Source organism: Zingiber officinale, chromosome 1B (genome assembly GCF_018446385.1).
Source record: "Zingiber officinale cultivar Zhangliang chromosome 1B, Zo_v1.1, whole genome shotgun sequence".
Classification (NCBI taxonomy): domain Eukaryota; kingdom Viridiplantae; phylum Streptophyta; class Magnoliopsida; order Zingiberales; family Zingiberaceae; genus Zingiber; species Zingiber officinale.
Window position 1 is genome coordinate 80,262,010 of NC_055986.1, and position 11,933 is coordinate 80,273,942.

At 37.8% G+C, this 11,933-nt stretch overlaps 1 protein-coding gene across 1 annotated transcript; it reads right to left on the reverse strand.

The window, feature by feature from the left end:
- Positions 1-235: 235 nt before the first annotated feature.
- LOC121968261 (stromal 70 kDa heat shock-related protein, chloroplastic-like) lies at positions 236-6,992 on the reverse strand. Its single transcript, XM_042518714.1, has 8 exons — positions 6,339-6,992; positions 5,663-5,915; positions 3,953-4,032; positions 2,851-2,993; positions 2,670-2,768; positions 2,243-2,432; positions 1,134-1,532; positions 236-1,013 (listed from the first exon to the last, which is right to left on the reverse strand). Exons 1-8 carry the CDS (start codon positions 6,873-6,875, stop codon positions 615-617), a joined length of 2,100 nt encoding a protein of 699 aa, XP_042374648.1. The 5' UTR covers positions 6,876-6,992; the 3' UTR covers positions 236-614.
- Between the last annotated feature and the right edge of the window lie 4,941 nt (positions 6,993-11,933).

The following is an 11,933-nucleotide window of genomic DNA, read 5'->3' on the forward strand; positions in this document are numbered from 1 at the left end:
AAATGAGGGAGAACCTCGAAATCAATACTCTTCTTTTTTCTCCTCCCAAACCTTCACGAGTAAACCTACATTGCCTTAGAACTTAATTGCGCAATCAGCTGTCAACACTCCAATCTTTCTCACTCGATCAACAGAGATCTTGCATATCATTCCTCTCATCTGTGATATTGCGTATAGTCGCACCAAAAATCCAGATCCCTATTAACTAACAACTACTTAATTCCATAGCATTATGTGACCTAGGAAGTTGGCTTTTAGATTTGCTAAAAGATCCAAGCAGTTTTGAGGACAATCTAGTAGTAGGAATATACAATGTATCACCACACAAATCATCTTGCTTTCAGAACATTACTAGATATGATATTTCCAACATGCAAAAGAGAGTGCAATTGCATGCAACTTTCCTCTGAAAGCTAAGTAAATCCTCGATTCGACTTTTCCAGGGGCATATCAAGTGCTCAAACTAACAGGTTTGGTTAGCAAACATCCCATGTGTTTCCGCCTTGAGTGTTTCTAGCGTTGCTCTTCCACATATAAAAACCACATGGATTTTTGAAAATTTTGAATCCTACTAAACTTCATTCCACTGTGCTTGTGATTCTTCCCAACCATTTTTATTGGCTATCGGTGAAGTCGGCATCAATTACATCACCATTATCGGACCCCTTGGAAGATGATGTTGCAGAGTCACTATCAGCTCCAGGAGCAGGACCAGCGCCACCTGCACCTGGTTGATTATAGAGTGATTGGCCGAGCTGCATCACCTCCTGGTTCAGGGCAGCCATCGCATCCTTCATGCCCTGAGAAGATTCACTTGCAACAGCATCTTTGAGATCCTTGAGTTTTGCTTCAACCTTCTCCTTGACAGCTGCAGGTACTTTATCTCCAAGTTCCTTGAGCTGCTTCTCTGTCTGGTAAATCACAGACTCAGATTGGTTCTTCGTGTCAATGGCATCCCTCTTTTCCTTGTCTTCTTTCGCAAACTTTTCGGCTTCCTTCACCATTCTTTCCACCTGCACATATCCATATATTGCAGTATGAAGTAAACTCTAGCAAGGCAATGAACACTAGAAATGAGGCTGAAAGCTTTTTTAGATTTATAAAAATTAGTTAAATGCACTGGAAGATCCTACCTCATTGCTAGGTAATGTACTAGCTCCAGTGATGGTGATGTCTTGTTTCTTTCCGGTGCCCTTGTCCACAGCAGTGACGGACAGAATTCCATTGGCATCAATGTCAAACTTCACTTCAATCTGGGGAACACCTCGTGGTGCTGGAGGGATTCCATCAAGTCGGAAACTGCCGAGTGACTTGTTGTCTCTCACAAACTCTCTTTCTCCCTGAAGAACATTTATCTCAACACTAGTCTGACCATCAGCTGCTGTAGAGAAGACTTCCGATTTGGATGTGGGCAATGTGGTGTTCCTTGGAATGATCTTTGTCATTACTCCACCCAGTGTTTCTAAACCAAGCGACAGTGGGGTGACATCGAGAAGCACAATGTCACTAACATCGCCGGATAAAACTCCAGCCTACATGTGTAAGTGCAAGAGACAGTAAAATGAGAACACAAGTTAACAAAACAGAAGGCAAGACAAGTAGTGCCAATACAAAAAAATATCATTAAAAATTGGTGTATAGAATTGGTAAATAAGCATATCATCATTCAATTTGTCATAATCAGCACATTATCCAGTGGATGTAAAATGATTCTTGAACTTGTTTGTTTAAGAAAATCAATTAGTTCTCGAACATTTTGTTATTAAATTTAACACAAACTCCTTTTGTTTCAGACCATTAAAATAATCAGTCCTCTACACATAGCACATCTAATTCAGTCAATGCTATCACATTGAGGTTGTTATTGGGGACTGGTAGAACTAGTAAAATAGTTGGTTAAAAACGTCGCTTGAAAACTAAATAAATATCTTAGTGCACTATTGATAAGAGGGGAATATGTGGAAAAGCATTTCATGTGTGAATTTGAGAGCATACAAGGCTGCATAAACAGACTTATAAAACAATGGAATTCAAATGCATATAAACATCTTGGTCATTAAATTGGTACATTCATAATAATCACACAATCTAAAGCTTTGCATCATTGCTATGATAGTTGCCATTGCTCATGCATTCAGAAGTTTCGAGGACTAGGATTCCAAGCCCTGATTTGTCCTTTAGTTCAACATCCACTAGAAAGTTTAGTAGTAAGCATAAGAGTGTAAAAAAAACAAGGACAAACCTGCACTGCAGCACCAAGAGCAACAACCTCATCAGGATTGACAGTCACATTGGGCTCCTTCCCAGTCAGCTTCTTCACAAGCTCTTGGACTGCTGGGATACGAGTTGATCCACCAACAAGGATTACCTCATCTAAGTCCTTAAATGAAAGCTTTGCATCTTTCAAGGCACTATCAACAGGGGTTCTAAGCCTGATATAAGAAAAAAATGAAAAAAAATAGTGAGTGCCAAACAAAAAACCAAAAGAAATCACACATAAGTACAATAAAATGTAAAACATCATGTCACTATTGAAAAGATGAATCTATCAAATCGTTTAACTTTCTATATCATAAAAAGCTCAAACAAAAACAATCCTGCAATATCTTTAAACTGCCTTGTCTCATATCCCTGACTATAGTACACCAAGTAACTAGGTTCTGGCATACCTATCAAGAAGGTCTGAACATAGTTCCTCAAACTTGGCCCTTGTAAGTGTTGTCTCTATGTGCTTGGGACCATCAGCAGTGGCTGTGATAAAGGGTAAACTGGAGAAAGAAGAAATACACAATCATATTAGAAAGGTATTATAGTCAGTCATGGTTAGGTAAACATGGAAGAGAAACTAACCTAATGTTTGTTTGAGTCAAGGAGGACAATTCCATTTTAGCTTTTTCTGCAGTTTCAGTTAATCTTTGAAGGGCTTGCTTGTCTTTCAAAAGCTCAATTCCTTCATTTCTCTTGAAATCAGCAGCAAGCCAGTCAACAACTCTCTGGTCCAACATAAGTTACATTAGCACTAAAGTAGGAGTATGGTACATACTATTAAAATAAATGAATTAACATAAAACATGATTCGAATTGGGGCATGTTATATACATGTAATCCAGAAGTCCAGCAAGTCAGTTAGCAAGTGTTTATTAGCTGCATCAGTGAAAGATTCTGATGGTGATGCATACTGTCTAGATCACATCTTTCAGGAACTACTGCATGAACATCTTAAGCATTGAACTTAAAAAGCACATTCCAGAACTTATCCCTTTAAGCTACAAGTTACTGAAATGGCTGCATTTAGGTTTAATAAAGAAAAGGTTGTTTAAGATGTGACAAAAGACAATTCGCTCGCCTCCAGCGCCCCTGCCAACCTGTCCCTAGACCAACACAGAGGAGGACGGGTGACGACTAGCTATTAGTACAGGTGGAAAAGGCATGGAGGAGGCATTCTCGGACACGCTGAGTTTCGACCCCAAGACCTTATGTGGCAACACCTCATGTCTTAACCACCACACCGCCCCGAGAGGACAAGAAGAGGGGAGGAGAGGAGAGAAGAGGAGAGGAGGAGGCTGTTTAAGAGCTATGAGAGGCGGTGGCCATAACGCAAGCAACATGAGTAATTAATTTAGTCAGTCTACAAGGCAACCTAACCACAGTACGAAATAATTATAATTAGACAACTCAATCAGTTGGCTGAACAAACAGTGTAAACAGAAATACAAGATATTTAAGAATTTTATTGGCAGAATCAATTGCATGTAACTCAAACAATTGGACAAAATGGTTAGGCAGTAACAAAATGTCATAACTGCAACAATTTTCATTACCAATAGCATCTATAGGCACAATGATAACACACTGAACTGTAGAGCAGAAGCAAATGGAAAAAAGCCAAATTCAGCATTTAATAACAAATATATAAGAAATGATGTAGAATTAAACATATGGAAAAACCAACCTTGTCAAAGTCATCACCACCAAGATGTGTGTCGCCAGATGTTGAGAGCACCTCAAAAACACCATCTCCAACCTCAAGAACTGCCATATAATTGGATAACTGAAGTTAGTATATGCTGAGAAGTGCATGAATCACGTGAACAGGAACAATAACATACTTAACAAAACAGAAAAAAAATGGTATACAGAGTAATGGAAGTCTGAATTTCTAGTTTCTGGAATGAATGTGGAAATATGTAGTGAAGAGTGATAAAAATAGACCAAAATAAATTTCAATGCTTTAAAATATTGAGTGAAATCCATAAGAACCAGTAGTTTGACTTGTCCAATATAATATCAGTAAGACCATTCAAGTACAAATCTCATCAAAGCTCTCTCTCTCTCTCTCTCTCTCTCTCTCTCGCCCTCGAGGCAGCAGAAGGGAACCAAGTTGTCACCCAGGGATTTTTCTTCCAAATGGGGCGCACAACTACGGGATGTTGGGTTGCCTACCACGAGCGCTTCTCGATTTACCGGTCACCCCAGGTTCAATGTTACTTGGTTCAACATCTCTCTCTCTCTCTCTCTCTCTCTCTCTCTCTCTCTCATCACTAGCTGTCACTTCTCACTCAACTTGGATGTTTGGGTTTCTCAACCATTTGATGTATTCTTCTCTTCCATGCCCTATCCATCATATAAAACACCCAGTAAAAGGATCTGAATGTCAATCTTCAGCATCAACAGGATCTTATATAAGCTTATAAACAAGTTCTACTATTGTTTAGTTTAAGTGAAAGGAAAAGAAAAGAAATGAATTGAAATATCTTATTTCAATTCTATATAACTCTTCTTTGTTTACTTGAATGGAATGTAAAGGAAAGATATAATATTAAATACTTATTTATGTATATTCAATAAAAAACAGTTCACTCCATTTATGCCTGAATGGAACTAAAACAAAGGAATTAGATGAAAAATTGAATTCCTTCCTCTTTATTTCCTCCCAAGTAAGCAAGAGAAATTAATGTTTTTATCTTCTTTCCTTTCTTTTGTTTCATACTTCCATCCAAGTAAACAAAACACTAATTTCTTTTATGAAGAAAAAAACCATTTTGTCTTGACAAATTCTAGACGCTATATTTAAGCAAAAGAAAAAGCTGTTTGGGACTAGCATGATGTCTTGACCATGTTGGAGCCGAGCTTCTGTATGAAAGACAATGCTTCTATTGTAAATTTTTTCATAAGAAATGAAAATTTGATAGAAGCTGATACCACTTCATGCCCTATTCAATCTTTCAAATCAATTATTTAAACTTACTCATGGCCATCTAATCTGATCCTATTAATCTTATGTAATACAACTATGAATATTGTATTGTCAACAAGGAAGATATTCTGAATAGTAACCCAAATGAAGCATATATCATGTCATGTGTCAACCAAATTTCCAATTATCATAACCCCTATTATTACATCAATCAGGTAAAATCCAGTATAATTACCAAAAAAGTAAAAAATAAAAGGCTAATATTGCTAATTTGCTACCTATAACACAGATACCATATTCATATCCTATAAAGGTGTAATATAGAGATTTTACATATCCATACAATGTTATAAAAAATTCCAGACTGTTCAAATAATAGATGTCTGATCAAGTCTAGTGCCAAAGTTGGCGCAGTAAGCAGTGACACAAAACCAGCAAGAAATGACTGCATATAAGTCCTATTACCTGAAACATCAAATGTTCCACCTCCCAAATCAAATACCAAAATTGTTTCATTATTCTTCTTTTCAAATCCATAAGCTAATGAGGCAGCTGTTGGCTCGTTAATGATACGAAGGACTTCTAAACCAGCAATACGACCAGCATCCTTTGTAGCTGTTCTTTGAGAGTCATTGAAGTAGGCAGGAACAGTAACCACAGCTTTCGTAACCTTATCATTCAAAAACTTGGACGCATCATCCACCAGCTTTCTTAAAACCTGAACACAGTGGAAAAGAGAGATCTCAACAATTAAGGCCCAAATAGAAAATTCAATTTAGTCTAAAGATTTACCAATCAGAATACTAAAATCATGAGCTATTCTTAATAAAAGCATTAAATTAACAACAAATATTTGCAACAATTGTAAAATTGATTTTAAGGGCATAATAGCCTGAAAGTAACAAGCATTCTTTGCAACCCATCATTACAAAGTAGGAACAATTATTTTTTAAAACTTAATTGACGGTAAATCATATGATCTTAAGACCTTAGCACGGGAAAAGGCAAAGATTAATCTCTTGATATATAACAGGAAAACAACTTGTGCATGTACGTCAATTTCAGCCAGTATATAATTAGTAGACAGAAATTCTACCATTCAAGTTAGTAAACTACTCAAAAAAAGGACCATATAAATTACCTGAGCCGAGATCTCTTCAGCAGCAAACTGTCTGCCGATGGCAGGGCAATCAAGCTTAACATTGCCATTCTCATCTCTCAGAACCCTATAGGAAACTTGCTTTGCCTCCTCGTCCACTTCAGACATCTTCCGTCCAATGAACCTCTTCACCGAAAAGAATGTATTCTCGGGGTTGACCACTGCCTGGCGCTTGGCAATCTGGCCGACCAACCTATCGCCGTTCTTCGTGTAGGCCACGACCGACGGCGTAGTCCGCTGTCCCTCGGCGTTGGTCACGATGGTTGGCTTCCCACCCTCCATCGCGGCGACCGCCGAATTAGTGGTGCCGAGATCGATCCCAACCACCTTTTCGCACGCCACCCGCAAAGGCCTGTAGCCTGACCCATGGCCCCGTCGCCCTGACAGACGAACTACACTCGGCCGGCGGTGGCCCAAAAAGAGGGAATTGGAAGCAGGAAAACGGGAGGACGGCATCCGAGAAGAGGGGAAAACGCCGGAGGAGCCAAGGACGTGGATTTGCGCACACGAGGTCGCCATAGTAGGTGGAATTAGAAATTGAAATCAACAAGGCAAAACCCTAATCCGTGGGGAGAGAGCTTCCGGAGTGCAGATTAGCGGAGACGACTCACCGTTGGACGAGGGAGGCGAAGCGATAAGGTGAGGGTTTTATTGGGGACGAACAGTGTCGGCGTGGTTGCGCGGAAGACTCTGGAAGGAATTCGACGAACAGAGAAACAGCGTCCGAATCCAATGGCTACTGTAAACCAGATGCCGAGAGGACGTGTACGTGGCGGCATCTGTTTGGAGTTAGTTGCTGGTCGATGTTTCAGTTAGTCCAATTAATCTCGTCCCGAAGGTACTTAACGATACAAAATTTATATATCGTAGGAGCTCCTTAAAAGGAATCCATTAAAAATATAAAGCTTTATCAAGAATTTATGGAGTTGAAGATCGTCTGACGCCATATCAAAATTTATAGAAAGGCTGATATAAAAATGGTTAAATATAAATTTTGCAACACTTAATATTTATTAGCTTTGTAAAAAAAATTAAAATATATTAAATTTTTTATGATGATCATCATCATGTATAGAGGTGTAAATGAGTATTAAAAATCTCATTGTGTTCAACATGAATTTAAAATATTTATTGAGTTCGATTAACACTATTATTATCTTTATAAATTAGATGGAATATTTATCTAATATATAGAATGTATATTATTTTTAATATATTATAAATATTTTGAAATTATAAAAATACTATATTTCATATATTAAAAATAAAAAGTAATAAAATTAAAATTTACACAAATTAAGAAATAAATTTATTCATAAACTATTCCTTAACATTAACAAACCAAATTTATTAATATTAAAATTTATTTATTTTATATATTTTTTATTTTTGAATGAAAATAAATGAACTGAACACTAAACTTATTTAGGAATAATCAATTATTTGTTCAATATTATTGAGAATATTTTTAATGGCAATTATTTAATATTAATCGTGGTTAAACCTTATTCTTTTTTAAGTAAATGGGTAGGTGTAGTAACAAGTGACCAGGTATCTCAAGAAGACTCTGGAAGGGGATCGACGTTGGCGCGCGGAAGACTCTGGAAGGTATTCGAAGACACGGACATTGGATCTATCAGGGAACGCCGACTCAACTGGTGGACGGTGGATGGAGGTAGAGCGTCAGAATCCAACGGCTACTGTAAACCAGAAGCCGTGCATGAGAACGGTACGTGGCGGCATTTGTGTGGATACTGCTGGTCGATTTTTCAGTAAGGATGATGATATATGAAAGTTTTATCGGGTTATGTACTCGACGCCGTCGGATGTTCACTGTTTATAATTCTACGGTAGATGAATTTTTTTAGGTGGAATTTGTTACCGAAATACCTTACCGCTGTGCAATGCCCCCGGTAGGTTGCTCCTGAGCTATATGTTGCCGTGCATTTTTAGACTCCATGGATATTGTTACGAGCTCAGCGTATAAAGACATGCATGGTGATATATAGAAAAGTAATGGGAAAAAAAAATACAATAACAACTATCATTTTCTACGTTTCAAGATGTTGGTCGGCATATGCTAATGTTCCACTCGATGGTATTTAAGTCAAACATTTTCTTAAAAATAATATTGGAGAATTTTTGTCAGAAATATGGGGATATATTTTAAATTAAAATTATAAAATTTAATTTTAGATTTATTTGTCAAGATGGTTTAACGACAGCTTATAATGAGCTGTCTAAAAGACTTAGTTACCTTGATCAATCTAATTGAGTGTCAAGTCAATCGAGAGCTCTAAGTCAGAAACACTAAAAAAAAAAACATTAATTTAGTAATCAATTTTAGCAATGAGAAAAATTAGTTGCAAATTATCAACAAATTTACGACAAAGTAATTATCGCAAATTAGTAACGAACTTTGTAATAAAATAAATTTTATCCCTAAATTAACAACAAAACTATTTCATTACGAAATTCATCCCTAACAATAAATTCATCACTAAATTTGTCATAAATTTGCGATGAAGATTCGATTCGTTGCCAAATTGGCGAAGAATCTAAAATTCGTCGTCAATTTGGTGATGAATTGAATCTTCGTCAACAAATTTAAAAATCTTCATCAAGTTTAAAGATCTGGCAAGATTTCAAATTTGGCGATGAATTCTATATTCATCGCCAGATATAAAGATATTCGCCAAATTTATTAATCGAGCAGGATTTCAAATTTGACGACGAATATGAATTTTGTCGCCAAATTGACAATGACTACAAATTTTGTATTCGTCTCCAAATTGATGACGAACTTGACGATGAGCTTGGCGACGAATTTTAATTCGTCACCAAAAATCCTAACTTAACCCTTTGCCTGTAAAATACGGCAACAAAAAACATAATTAAATAATAAGATTATTTGAGCAAAAATAATATTATTGGAATTTTTTAGGAATTTTTATAAATTTTTTGGGATTTAATCGGAGCTTGTATGACATATTTTGAGGGGATGCATTTATAGGCATAAGAAAAGTCTGTTTGGAACACCCGGAGATGGGAGTTAATTGAGAAATTGATCTAAGGTTTAATCGAAAAATCCCTAAGTTATAAAAGCGCATCCCGTGCCCTAGCTCCCAAACCTCCGCCGACCTCTTCCTTCCCCGATCCCGAACCTCTCCTCATGTCGTTCTCTTCCTTCCTCTCCCTCACGCACCGCCCTCTCCCAATTCCTCATCGTCACGGACCACCGAACTTCGACGTCGATGAGCTCTGATCGCCGATCGCCCAACACCGTTCGACGTCGTCCGATCTCTCAGCCTATCGCAGTGATAGCCTCCAGCCCTCTCCAATCTGTCGGTCGCCCTCGAGCGCCGCTGCCTTTGTCGATGCTGTCGACTTGGTGAGTCATTGGCCTTTCCCCGACCATGAGCAAGTAGATCTCATTAGTAGGTATAGGATGAATGTTTCTTCTTGTAGGGTTTCAAATGATTCGAATGATGTCCTTGTTTTAGCACAAGGTTTTCTCGATTTTCTGTTGGGATTCGGGAGATGTTGTTTGGATTTTATGTTCGCATTGTCTCCTCATAAAGGTTGATTCGTCGAGACAGATTTGAGGGATTTGGGACCGGTTTGGTTTTCTTGCACTACCTTTGGAAGGATTTCTGATTTTGGCTCGGATTAAGGGAATGTGGTTAAGGTTTGTTGTTGTTCTTACTTCCCAACAAAAATTAGTAGTTGTAATTTGCTACGAGGCTACTCTTGTTTCTTCACAATGACCTCTGATTTCTTAGATTGTGGTGAATGTGATTTGGTTTTTTTTTTTTATGATGATGCTTTGCTTCTTCATGACGATTTCAGATTTTGTTTCCGAAACGGAATACATGGGTTGTAGTTCGATTATGATGTTATTCTTGTGGCTCCATGACAGATTTGGGATTTTTGGATAATTATGGGAAATTTTGGTTTGATCTCGGTGATGTGAACGCTACCTCATGTTAGCTAAATTTTTGGGACAGATTAGGGTAGTGGCTTTATTTTCTTGGTTAGGTGAGGTTTACTATTTCCATATCAGATATTGTATAGGTGCTTGAGTGTTGTTTCCTGTGCTTTTGTTGTAGTGATAATTTCAATTTTCATAGTAGGATTAGTGTAGGAGGCTGGGTATTAGCCGTATGTTCTTGCTTGGAGGAGGTTTACGTTTTTCTTAATAGATTTTGTATGGGTGTCTAGTGTGGATTTGGCGATTTTTGCATTTGTAATAACTTTGGTTTTCATGGCATATTTTGTGTAGATGATAGGTTGTTGGCTTTGCGCTCCAATTTTTGTGATGTTTTCGGCTTCATAGCAGTTTTGCTGGTGTTCTATCTTGGAGTTGAATATGTGGTTATTCTTTTCGAAGTTCAAGATCCTGGACTGATTTAGTATAATTGAAATTTTTATGGTATATGTCATTGTCTTCAACACTTTCTTAAGAAACCTAAGTTGGGTATACATTTCTTAAGCTTCTGTGTTTATCTCGTTGGAAGGGTAGATTAAGAATTATGCATGTTTACTGCACGGAATGTTATGTTGGGACATGTATCTCTTATATGATAACTTGTGCATGGGTGGTGATAGTAATGGGATGAGTGCCTCGGGATAAGCTTCGGGGAGGGCTCTTCCAAACATGACTGAAATGGCAATACATAATGGCTATAGAAAATGGTTAAACTACCAGATTTGGGGTTAATAGTTGAAATGGAATTAATGTAAAGATTCCTAATCAGATTAGGATTCAGTTTGTTATTTGGTTCATGATGGATTTAGCTATCTAGTTCATACTTGATTAGTTATATCATACATTGTGTGATCGCAGGATTTTTGTTCGGGATGAGTGAATCGACGTGAGACTACATGACACGATCTACGTATAAAGGCGGGTACTTCTTACTTTGAATCTCTTTAGTTCATTGGAACTTGGTGCATGAGCTATTATTTTTGGATAAGGATTGCTTTACCTTGACTCCACTTGCATTTTTCTTGTGTTTGATACTTCCACCCAAACCTTTGAGTTATTCGTTTTTACATTCATGCAGTCTCTTGTTGTCATTTATGATATTTAGCAGATATTAGATACCAACCTTGTATGCTTTGATTGTTGTTTATTTATGTATTGTATTGAGCATGCTAGTTTTATGTAGCATACCTGATTCCTGTTTACATGTATATGATGACTGTTGTATTTTGCGCATCATATAATTGCATACATGTTAACGATAAATTCTCCCTTGTGGTCGAGAAAGTCGTTAACCAGGGTTGCACGCTCGGCCACTCAATAGAGTGGTAGCTGGAGCAGATGTCGCTTTTTTTGTCGTGCCGCACTTGGCCCTCATGGGTATTGGTAGCTGGAGTTGCGAGCAGAAGAGACCCCCCTTCACTTTATAGTTAGATAGCTACTCAGCACCTGTCCACTCGGCCACTCGAGAGTTGTGGCAGCCTTTGAGTGGTATAGTTGTCATCGATCCGGCCTCTCGCTCATACAGGGGTTGTGGTGCAGAGAGGTGGGTGGGGTGACCATCCTTGCATACGCTGTTATTTTTATACCAG

Bases quoted from the DNA above. Each gene is read 5' to 3' on its own strand.
- LOC121968261 (XM_042518714.1), bottom strand. From the start codon at position 6,875: ATGGCGACCTCGTGTGCGCAAATCCACGTCCTTGGCTCCTCCGGCGTT. The intron at 5,916-6,338 runs GTAATTTATATG...CACTGTGTTCAG, and splicing joins CTGAAGAGATCTCGGCTCAG to GTTTTAAGAAAGCTGGTGGA. The intron at 1,533-2,242 runs GTTTGTCCTTGT...TTACACATGTAG, and splicing joins CTCTTGGTGCTGCAGTGCAG to GCTGGAGTTTTATCCGGCGA.